The sequence below is a fragment of the Centroberyx affinis genome, unplaced genomic scaffold (genome assembly GCF_046629955.1).
Source record: "Centroberyx affinis isolate AG114_WGS23_722 - 3 ecotype Tasmania unplaced genomic scaffold, CSIRO-AGI_Caff_v1 ptg001406l_1, whole genome shotgun sequence".
Classification (NCBI taxonomy): domain Eukaryota; kingdom Metazoa; phylum Chordata; class Actinopteri; order Beryciformes; family Berycidae; genus Centroberyx; species Centroberyx affinis.
In genome coordinates this window covers 28711-39070 of record NW_027279887.1, presented here as the reverse complement: position 1 = coordinate 39070, position 10360 = coordinate 28711, and the positions used below count along the sequence as shown (strand labels likewise).

The window sequence follows — 10360 nt, the reverse complement described above, 5'->3', positions numbered from 1 at the left end:
ATCTGTATTCCGATATGCTAATGTTTTTGTCTTTGCTAGAATCTTTGAAAGAAATGTTGCCAGTGATGTTGGAAAAAGTACAACATTGGAGTGAAAAGGTCTACACTGGTATAGTTTTAGTTTTAGTTTAGTTTTTTTTTTATTTCTGTGTCATGCCAAACATCTGGCCCATCCCACATGGGATTACAGGACACCACCATTTTACAAAACATACATCTTCCGGTGATACATATAAGAGCAAAAAAATAAAAATAAATAAATTACCACATTATAAAGTACTATTATATTCTTTCAAATAACATATTTGAAATTACAGGTTTCAAATGAACAATACACTGAAAAGAACTGCTACAAACTTACAGTTTATGTTGATAAAGAGCTTTTTTTCTCATCTCCCAGATGACTAGCTAATCTAAATGTTTCATAAGCGAACAGCCAACTCAATCTTTGTGCATCATCCATATTTACAAAATCAATATCTGTTTTTATCTTACTAAACAAAGTATTGCGCAGTTCCCAGTAAAAAGGGCAATAGAAATCAAAGTGAAACTCATTTTCTACATCAGTCAAACAGCACATTGAACAAATCTGCTTTTCTTCTTCCAGACTGACATACCGCCCAGTTTCAACCGTAAGTGGCTTTGCTTTTTAGATAAATTATATACAACATAATTCTCAGTACCATATTCATATTTTATCATCCTAAATATACGCAATTTTGGTTTAGTCCATATATCATCAGCCCATATCATCATATATATATATCATCAGGTGTAACTACTTGAAGGAGCTCACCGTTTGCAGACACAATTTTTTCATCCAAACAAGAGAATGATCATTTCTTATAACATATACATTAGTACTTTTAATAGGATGTTTGTAAATGTCTTGTACTTGTGTTTAAGAGATTGTGTATTGAAGGTCAGTGTGACTGCAATCTTGTGATATGTAGTTCCATCACTCAGAGTGAAAAGTGAAAGTGTATAATGTATGAGTTAATTCTGTAATTACATTGTGGGCGTATGTAGCCTAATTTGCAGGGGCGGACTTACCATTAGGCAAAGGTAGGCGACTGCCTTGGGCCCCAGCAGCAGAAGGCCCCACAAAAGACAAGAATACAACTATTTTTAATCAATTTAAAGAAATATACTTTTGAAAAACACCCCTCTTTTTGTTACAATAAATGACTTCAATCAGGAGTCATGGTCACCCACCTACTCAGTCAAGCTATAGTGGGCTATTCCACTTCTAGTGAGATTTTGCCAGTTGACTTTAAGATCATTTTCCTTGTCACTGCATCAGTAGCTGAGAGAGAAGTTGAAAAATTAAAATAAGCAAAGCTAACCAAGTTTACATATAGAAAGGATGGATTAATAAGCGAGAGAGTTGTAATTCAGGGGGGCCGCATGCTTGCCTTTGCCTAGGGCCCCCAAATCATTAAGTCCGCCCCTGCTAATTTGTCTTGGGCAAACTACCCAACAGACTCAGCAAGCAAGGATGCAGAGGGACCGCAGCTGATGAGTTCAACCATGACCAAGAAAGATCTGCAGTTGTTTTACATCTTCTGTCTTGCACCTTTGACACTTTATCCTTATTTATATATTTTGTAGCTAATTTGTCACACCCACAACTTTTTTTTTTTTCAGTCACACTTTCTATTGGAACAGTGACAATAAACATCTCTCTGTGAAAAAGCCTTGACCTGAGATTATTGTGTATGTGTGGTGTCTTATGTGCAGTGTCTAATTTAATCAAAAAATGTCACAGTTTTGCAGTATGGCCAAATTTGAGGGCCTGCCATGATTTTTCTAAAACTGCTTGGGCCTAAATGTTAGTGTTGTTAAAGTACAGGTCTTTTATGTGACATAAATCTTGACATATTAGACATATATCTTGTGCAGCAGCAATGAAAGGTGACCTGTGTATGTTTAGTCTGTGTAGCCTATCTAGACCAAAAATTATAAATCTCTATTTAAAAGTAGGAGGGAACTTTAAGCAAAATTATCAGAACAATTATTACTTATAGAAGAACTTTCCACATATTTACTACTATTCTAATAGAATTAGAAATTCCGCTTTTATTCTGAAAAATCAGACCGGAAGTATCCTTGTTGTCGTTCTGGCTTGCGGAAGCCTCGATACTCATATAAATAATCTATTTTTGACCAGTGGGTGGCAGTAATACACATGGAAGTGTGCAAGCTGCTGAAAATATGAAACAAGAAGAAAGAAGAAGAAGATAGCTTTGACACAGTGTGGCTCCGTAGCTGCGAACTTAAAACAGTGAATAACTTTAAATAAACCGGCTCTAGAACAGCAGTGAATATGGCTACGTTTTTCGGAGAGGTTGTGTCAGTTTATTCCCGAGCTGTGGAGGAAGACGAGGAGGACTTTGATGAAAACGAGGAAGATGAACAAATCCGCAGAGAGCTGGAAGAGAAGAGGTAACGTTAGCCAGCTAGCTAATGAGACAGGAGGGGATTGAATTTGAAGTAGAAAGTTAATTCCTGAACAAATATAAATGGACATACAACACAAATGTCAAACCATAGTTTGTAACCATTATGGCTCTGTAGTTAAAATGTAAATAAACAATTTAATGTAGGCTGACATCTGTGTTGGTTAGTAGTTTCACTAGCCTACACATAATTGAACCAGTAATTTAACTACATTTAGCAGCAGCTTTGTGGCAGGTCAACCAAATTCAAATTTGGATAGAGCTTTTAGTGGTTTATTACTTTTTGCCATTTTGAGGTTGGGGGGGCAGTGTGCAGTGTGTCCAGTGGAATTCAACATGGGCAATATGTAGGTTTCATGTTAACTTTCTATCTCAGTGCGGGGCAGTTTTACACATGTTCATACCAATGGTCCATACATTACGAACACATGAAGTTTGGAGCAAATTGTAGAATTTTAAGTTTCACTTTCGTTTTCACAACGGGAGGAGCGCGTGCGCTTGTGTAGCCTACATCCCCTTCTTGCAGGTGCGTGGCATGATACAGCAGGAGGGGAGGGGCAGAGTCATGTCCTCTAGTTCAGTGGTGTCCCCAGCAAATCGATGAATTGTTAAACTTCACCATTATTTGATTCACAAAAAGTTAACACAATCAGAGAATGCAGAAAAATGACTGTTTCAATCATAGTTTCACTGTCATCTCTCTACCTACAATAAAGATAGACTTGTAATTGACAAAATCTCATCAAATGGGGGTCAGTGGCCCTAATGTGTACTAAATTAGGGGTCCTTTATTTGAAAAAGGTTGAGAATCACTGCCCTAGTTAGTCAATAGCGGATGGCTTCTTTGTCCTGGACGGATTCAAAAAATGTTAAAATGGGCCTCCAAACCTAGCTATGTAAAGCCTAAGTGTGGGAAACACTGCGGACAGTAAACATCTTTCTTATTGCACCTTTTAAAATGACTTTTCTTCTCAGGAGAAACATAATGTTCCATAACCCACATCACTGTTTTCATCAGGGAGGTTCATCTGCAGTGGAGCCCTGAAGTCGAGGAGTTGCTGAGGTCTGGAAGCAAACGGCTTCAGTGTTCAGACTTCATCCTCGCTGTGGGCCATAACGCTGCCAGTAAGTGGCTCTCAGCTGCTGGGAGAGTGGGAAGTCAGCAGAATATGTCAACCCTTTTGGCTTTCCTATGCAAATGTATCTGTGATGAACCCTTTTGAGCATAAGATGAGTTAAGATAAATTGAAACTTTAATGATTCCTGTGGGAAAGTTGGGCTGTTGCAAAAGCAAAAGAGTAACATGATAAAGCAAGGAAGAATAGGATATAAACATAAAATTAGATTATAAACAAGAATATAGCAAATTGGGGGTTTTAAACTTATGCAACTGTTGATTTCTACATGTTGAGTAGAACAGTGGTTCTCAACGTGGGGTCCGGGGACCACCAGGGGTCCTTGAGGGCATTCCAGGGGGTCTCCAGCAAATTGATGAATTGTTAAACTTCATTATTTTGTCATTTTAGAATGACTATTTTGATTGTAGTTTCACTGGTATCTCTCTACCTACAGTACAGATAGTCATGGAATTCTGGACAAAATCATATCTGACAATAAAAATATTCTCAGATTTGGGTCTGAGAGACAAAATCTCTCATCAAATGGGGGTCCATGGCCCTAATGTGGACTAAATTAGGGTCCTTGATATGAAAAAGGTTGAGAACTACTGGAGTAGAATGTATGAATGGCAAGCATTGGAAAAAGTATGGATTACAGCATTGTTAGGGTATGTAAAATAAACAGCCATAGGACTTATTGAGGCAAAGAAGAAATGAGTAGTTAAGAAGAGAAGTTATAACTTTAGTAGTTAGTTGTTTAGTAGGTAAGTAGTTACCTCACATGCCCAGACTTCTCTCCACAGTTTTGGTGCTCCCCATCATACTTTTGTACAAATATGTTTATATTGCTCAACTGTGTGCAGATTAAGTCTGACAGGATCTTTCTTACCAGGGTTTTTGTCAGTATATGTTCTCAACTCTGCAAACTGGGACGCAGTAGGACATGCATCACTTTGGAACGAGAGGACTCAGGCTGTCGGTGGGCAAACTAGCGAGGAGTCAGCATGTGTGTTCTACAGAAACAAGGACAACACTTCAGTGAGTGACTCACTAAAAAAATCACTTCAACATGTGTGTCTGGTTTAGAAATGACATTAAAGCTGCACTAGGCTAGATTTTTATGTAAAAATATGTCTATCAGCCTAAATCATGAGGTGGTGCTGCAACAGTTAAATTGTGACGACGTATATCACATTGTAATGTTCAAATATCAGGGGATGTCAAATTCACTGGCAGGACATGTTAGTTATGGTAATTGTTATCATCTCTGTGTTACAGTCCTATGTATGTATGTTTGTCTGAAACACAAATGTCTTTCATGAGTAAACAGCAAACTTCATTCAAACAGAAGTTGCATAAACTTTCTCTTACATTCCTTTTGAAGGTCTTGATATGCCAAGTGACTTGCTACATTGCAGAAGACCAGCTTTTTCAGTGGACTGAAAAGGTACATTTATGTAACTCATTCATTGCCACAGACATAATAGCTACTTGACATAAAGGTTCATGTGGAAGTACAGTTTGACCGATATTTGATTTTGAAGGCCGATGCCAATACCAGTATTTTTGTAATCTAACTGAATAAATAATAACTTCCATAGAAAATGTGTGGGTTTTATAGACTGTTTATATGTTTTTGGAGGGGGACAACATTGACTGGCTGATATCTAATATCCAATATTTGCCCGCTACATTGGCAAACTAATATATCAGGCTCCTACTTGGAATTCAGATTTGGAATGGTTGTTCCATTGTATTTTTCCTAGTAGGAGGTCAGAAATTCCAACTTTCCGACATCTCTGGAACGCAGCGTAACATCCAAGGTATTGTTGAATAGAATACAGTAGACTTGGTGTCTTGAGGTTTTTTCTGTCTTTTGTAGGTATTTGGCTGTCTTCAGCAGAGAGGGCTGAATGTGATGGTGCTGTCAGATAGCCCTGTGGCTGAGTACAAGACACCAGACTATATCTCCAGTAGTTCCGTCCCCTTCCTTCGCTCTCTTCAGACCAGTGCGTCCAGTAGCCAGGCCCTCTGCCCGTCACTGGAGCAGCCCAACATGGTCACTGGACTTCCAGCTGCAGGTACAGCACCGTTTTTCTACTGACTGTGACTTAAAGAGATGGCTGCGATTTTGGGAGTGTTCCCTGATCTGATTTGAGATTCTAGGATGGAAAACCCTCTTCCCATGCTTGCTTGACTTGCTCTCGACAATACTTGCGTCTGCAGCAATGATAGCAGCCATTCTGACTCTTTGTGCAACGTCTTTATGCCACCTTTTATATTGTGATCCAATTATTTGGGGGAGTTGGTGTTGTTTTGTAAATAGCATGGCATTCTGATTTGGTTATTTTAGTGTTATAGCATGCTCTTCCGTGCACAAACCTTCAGTGAATCTGGGTCTTAAAGGATACGGCGGGTGTTTTTAAATACATTTCTTATCGTCAACAATGAAATGAAAATATGAAAATAACAAAATCGACAATGCGTTTGCTGTACTCCCATTACTTTCCGACTTCCCATGTACACTTTTTAGCTTTCAAACCAGAGGTCATTGGCTCCCATTGTAAGCTACAAACCTTTAAATACAGCTCACAAAGACATGGCTACGTACACACTGCCAGAATTCGGTAGTGACAACTGAATTCATGAATAAGAGCGAATTCACATATGTTTGGTTCACACTGGAGCAGAGTGGCGTAAAATTACCAGACTGTGTATGTATGGGTAACAGGAGTCACTCCACTCGTCCGATCTCGCGATGGTTGTAAGTAATGTCTGTAACCATAGTAATGTTTACTTCAGACCAATATGGCGGCTACCATTGCCTGTATTTTCAGTTTACTTGACACCAGTAACACCAGTAACCAGAGGCGTCAATTTGTCCATAACAACGGCCACTGACAGTATAGCGTCATATTCTCTTTTCCACCGCATGAACTTGACACTTTAAACCACAACATTTGGGCGCAAGACTGCAGAACTGTAGGAACAACTGCAATGTTGAGGAAACAGACTGGATAGAAAATTTGAGAATCGTCTTTCAAATTAATGGTCATAATGTTACGTAACGTTTTGCACCTTACGTCACGTAATAACCAGTTGTCCAGTCCGGTTCTGGTACACACTACTCGGACTAACCGAATCTGCTCTCAGATTCGGTTGTCAATACCTGAATTTTCAGGGAGTGAGTTCGGTTGTAGAATGCAGTTGTCACTCTCCTTAATAACCGAACTGTGTTTGAAATGTAACAGGATTAAGCACTCCAATGAGGAGTGACAACCGTATTTAGTTGCAGTGTGTACGTAGCCTAGTTTCAATTTTAAAAATCGCTAACTGTTACCATGAAAAGTCAGGCTATTGTAGTTATTACCAAATCAAATTCAAATTGGAACAAATTCTTCATTACGACGGGGACTATTTTAGGTGCTACGGAACTACTTTCCTGAGATCGCAAATGTGTTTACAGCCGGCTTATTAAGTTGTTTGAAGAAAAAGTCAGCTGGCCCGGTGCATCGCAATGACGAAATATGCTGCCATGGCTCTTTGACGTGTTTTTAATAGTTTTTTTAATACAATGGAGTTCTATGGCTGCTGGGACATGGCTTTACTGGGCATTGGGCTACATGGACGAGACTTGTTTGCAAAACAAATTCATTGCTGATTTTGTTATTTTCATAGGTTTGGTTGACGGTAAGAAATGCATTAAAAAACACCAGCTTTATCCTTTAATGTTTTCCAAGTAATCATTGAGAAAGAAATAAGAGTAGACATACCTCATGTCTATCCTCATTGACAGATTTTCATTCATTTTGACCATTCCATGGTTGTTTGAAAGTAATGTTGCATGATTTTTTCTTGTGCTGTTTTGTCAGTGCTCAGCCACTGCCAGGTCCACCACATCCCCACCATCGCCTACCAGTGTTACAGTGATGTCATCACCCCTGACTCCATCACCATGGAGACCTACAAGCCTGCGCTGACCAGGCTTGGCAAGTCCATACAGGTGAGCTGCATTTTAAAAGTCTGAGGGTAAACTGGTCACAGTTTATCACAGATTACGCGCTTGTTTTGATAATTATACTCATGTTTGTAACATTCCTGTCTTAGTTACTTGTATGTGTTGTGTATACCATGGACATGTAATGGACATGAATGTTGGTAATTTGTTTCCATGTTCTTTTCATACAACACCACCCTGCCGTTTATTCTATGTCACATGACCCTGCTATTAATTCTGTGTGCCCACCTACCGTCAATACAGCCTCGTCCTCGATCCTTGTAATGGTAAACAATAGGCCCGTGGAACGCTATTATTATCGCCCTACCGCCATCAGTTCTAATAACTTGATCCATATTTCCTGCAATCATATACTGTCAACACTTCAGTTAATATAGTGTTGTTTAATGCTATATTTCTGTCAAATAACACTTTTGTTCTTATCTAATTACATTCCAAAATCTGGACTTTCTATTTTTAAGCCTATGGAGCCTTTGCTGCTGCTGCCCTCTTGCGGAGCTTTGTCCACCTAATTAGAGTTTTCTGAAATCCCTAGTTCACTAGACCTGGCAAGGGCCTTGCTGTAGTTTCAATAAACACTATTTGTAATCCCATCTCTGCTGATGACTTCCATAGTTTTTAACTGCCTACCGTATTTCCTCTAATAGTGGCCGGTAGTCAATTAAAAGCCGGGTCTCCGATAATGGCCGGGGCCGTGGTCGACATGAACAAATAAAGGCCGGCCCCAAATACAGGCTGGGGAAAAAAACAAAGGAAAAAACAACGGTGGTGCCTGTTATATAAAGTAACTGTAGTTTGTAGTAACGTACAAGTGCCACACGATGGCAGTATGCCACAAGACGGCTCGGCCGGTGGAAGTCTCTGGAGCGTGCCGTCGTCTATTACCATAATTATCGGTAATGCGTTGCAGTAACAAAAAAACGGCTACCTAACGAACCCCAACAGAAGCAGATCAGAAAACAAGGAGGCTTCGTACTAAAATATGAGCAAATATACTTATCAAACAGAGGGAATTAGAAATAAAGGCCCGTCTCTAATATAAGCCTGCTTCCAATAAAGGCCTGGTACCCTCTGCAGTTGAGGTAAATAAAGGCCCGGGCCAATATTAGAGGAAATACGGTATTTCTAAAGTCGACTGTGATAACCCAGTATGTCGCATGGGTTATTTATCATGCCCCTAAACCAAATATTAGCTTTCTTACTGAATTTTCTGTTGTATCATCTTCCGTTGTTCTCAAGCATGATAGAGGTTCTTGTTTTGGTCCTGATCACATTGCTAGTGAGATTCATCATTGTATTGGTCTGCTGGCCCCAAAAATCAAGTCCTCCTCTGGGAATATTTGTGTTGTTTTTGACCAACACGTGTAGTTTGAGCAACATGTAAATAAGCTGGTTCAGTCTGGTTTCCTCCATTGACATTTTGCTGTGCTGGACAAGTTGACTTCAAGTTTCTGAAAGTTGGAAGGCCTGTGATATTGTCGTGTTCAAAGATGGGAATCTGTCACATTTGGATTAAAAAAACAAAAACAAACTGTTTCATTGAATTCATTTGTTACAATATTTTACAGTATTTTAATCTCATGCTTTGCTCTTCTTTCCCCAGTTGGAGCCATTTCCAAGTGCAGATGTCCTTCGCAAGTTTGTGAAAGCCAGTGACATTCAGAGTAATCTTTATATCTGAAAGTGGTCATGACTTGAGCTATGCTGTGTAGTTTTGTTTCTTTTCCTGTGGTAAGATAATGTCAATTTTTAATGAATAAAATTAAAGAAAACATGTGTTGTCAGTAGTTGAGCTTTTTTGATCGGTTTGTCAGAGAAATAAAGCATTGTCACAAAGTGCACACATAAAACAGCTATAATTTTACACTAATGAATAGACTATGCTCATATCAGTTCCACCTGAAATTGTTTGTGCCATAGTTTTGTTAGAGCGGGTTCTCTTACAAAAGGTCTTTATTATCAATTCCAGTAACCATAGATAACCAAAGATAACCAAAAATAACCATAGCAGCATGTCAGAGAGAGAAAAATAAGTGACTTTTTCATCCTGTAAAGATACGTTTATGTTCATGAAGGTCTTTGTTTAATGAGTTCGAAGTGATATTCAAATAAATAATTTTCAACATAAGATACTTAATCTATAAATAGGGTTGACAGGATTTTTTTTTTTTTTAAGTTGATAACTGATGAAACATGGAGGATGTTACAGTTTCCATTGCTCTGGAAAGATATAAAGCTAACTAATTAATTTACATGATAATGTTTTGACAACAAAATACAATTTTATATCATATTACAAGAGATTCATATGTAATTAGGCTAATGTTACAGTTTAGCAGTGGTGGAAAGTAACTAAGTACATTTACTCAAGTACTGTACTTCAGTACAATTTTGAGGTACTTGTACTTTACTTGAGTATTTCCATTTTATGCTACTTTGTACTTATACTCCACTACATTTCAGAGGGAAATATTGTACTTTTTACTCCATTACATTTATTTCACAGCTATAGTTACTAGTTACTTTTCAGATTAATATTTTATATTTAAAACATTTGATCATCTTTATAAAATAACTAAAATAGCATTGTTATAGATTAGACTACCCAAAAGTATAGCTAAATTGTTAAGATTAGCTTCACGTTGACAACTTTAAAATGCTGCTTACATGTAGCCTACATGTATGTCAATAAATCAGTATTAATATTCCAATAATTTATGAAAAATATAACTCTCTAAATGGGGACAGTTAATGAGTACGTTTACT

The 10360-nt window shown here is 38.2% G+C and overlaps 1 protein-coding gene across 1 annotated transcript; it reads left to right on the top strand.

The window, feature by feature from the left end:
• The first annotated feature begins 2221 nt into the window (after positions 1–2221).
• Positions 2222–9368, top strand: psmg1 (proteasome (prosome, macropain) assembly chaperone 1). The gene is made up of 7 exons (XM_071526349.1): positions 2222–2444; positions 3477–3583; positions 4469–4614; positions 4961–5023; positions 5459–5657; positions 7449–7579; positions 9198–9368. The coding sequence occupies exons 1-7, from the start codon at positions 2326–2328 to the stop codon at positions 9273–9275; spliced, it is 843 nt and encodes a 280-aa protein (XP_071382450.1). The 5' UTR covers positions 2222–2325; the 3' UTR covers positions 9276–9368.
• The last annotated feature ends 992 nt before the right edge of the window (positions 9369–10360 follow it).

Excerpts from the sequence above, each read along its gene's own strand:
- psmg1 (XM_071526349.1), top strand. The coding sequence starts at position 2,326 with ATGGCTACGTTTTTCGGAGAGGTTGTGTCAGTTTATTCCCGAGCTGTG. Across the intron at positions 2,445-3,476 it reads AGAGAGCTGGAAGAGAAGAG|GGAGGTTCATCTGCAGTGGA; the intron begins GTAACGTTAGCC and ends TGTTTTCATCAG. Across the intron at positions 7,580-9,197 it reads GGCTTGGCAAGTCCATACAG|TTGGAGCCATTTCCAAGTGC; the intron begins GTGAGCTGCATT and ends TTCTTTCCCCAG.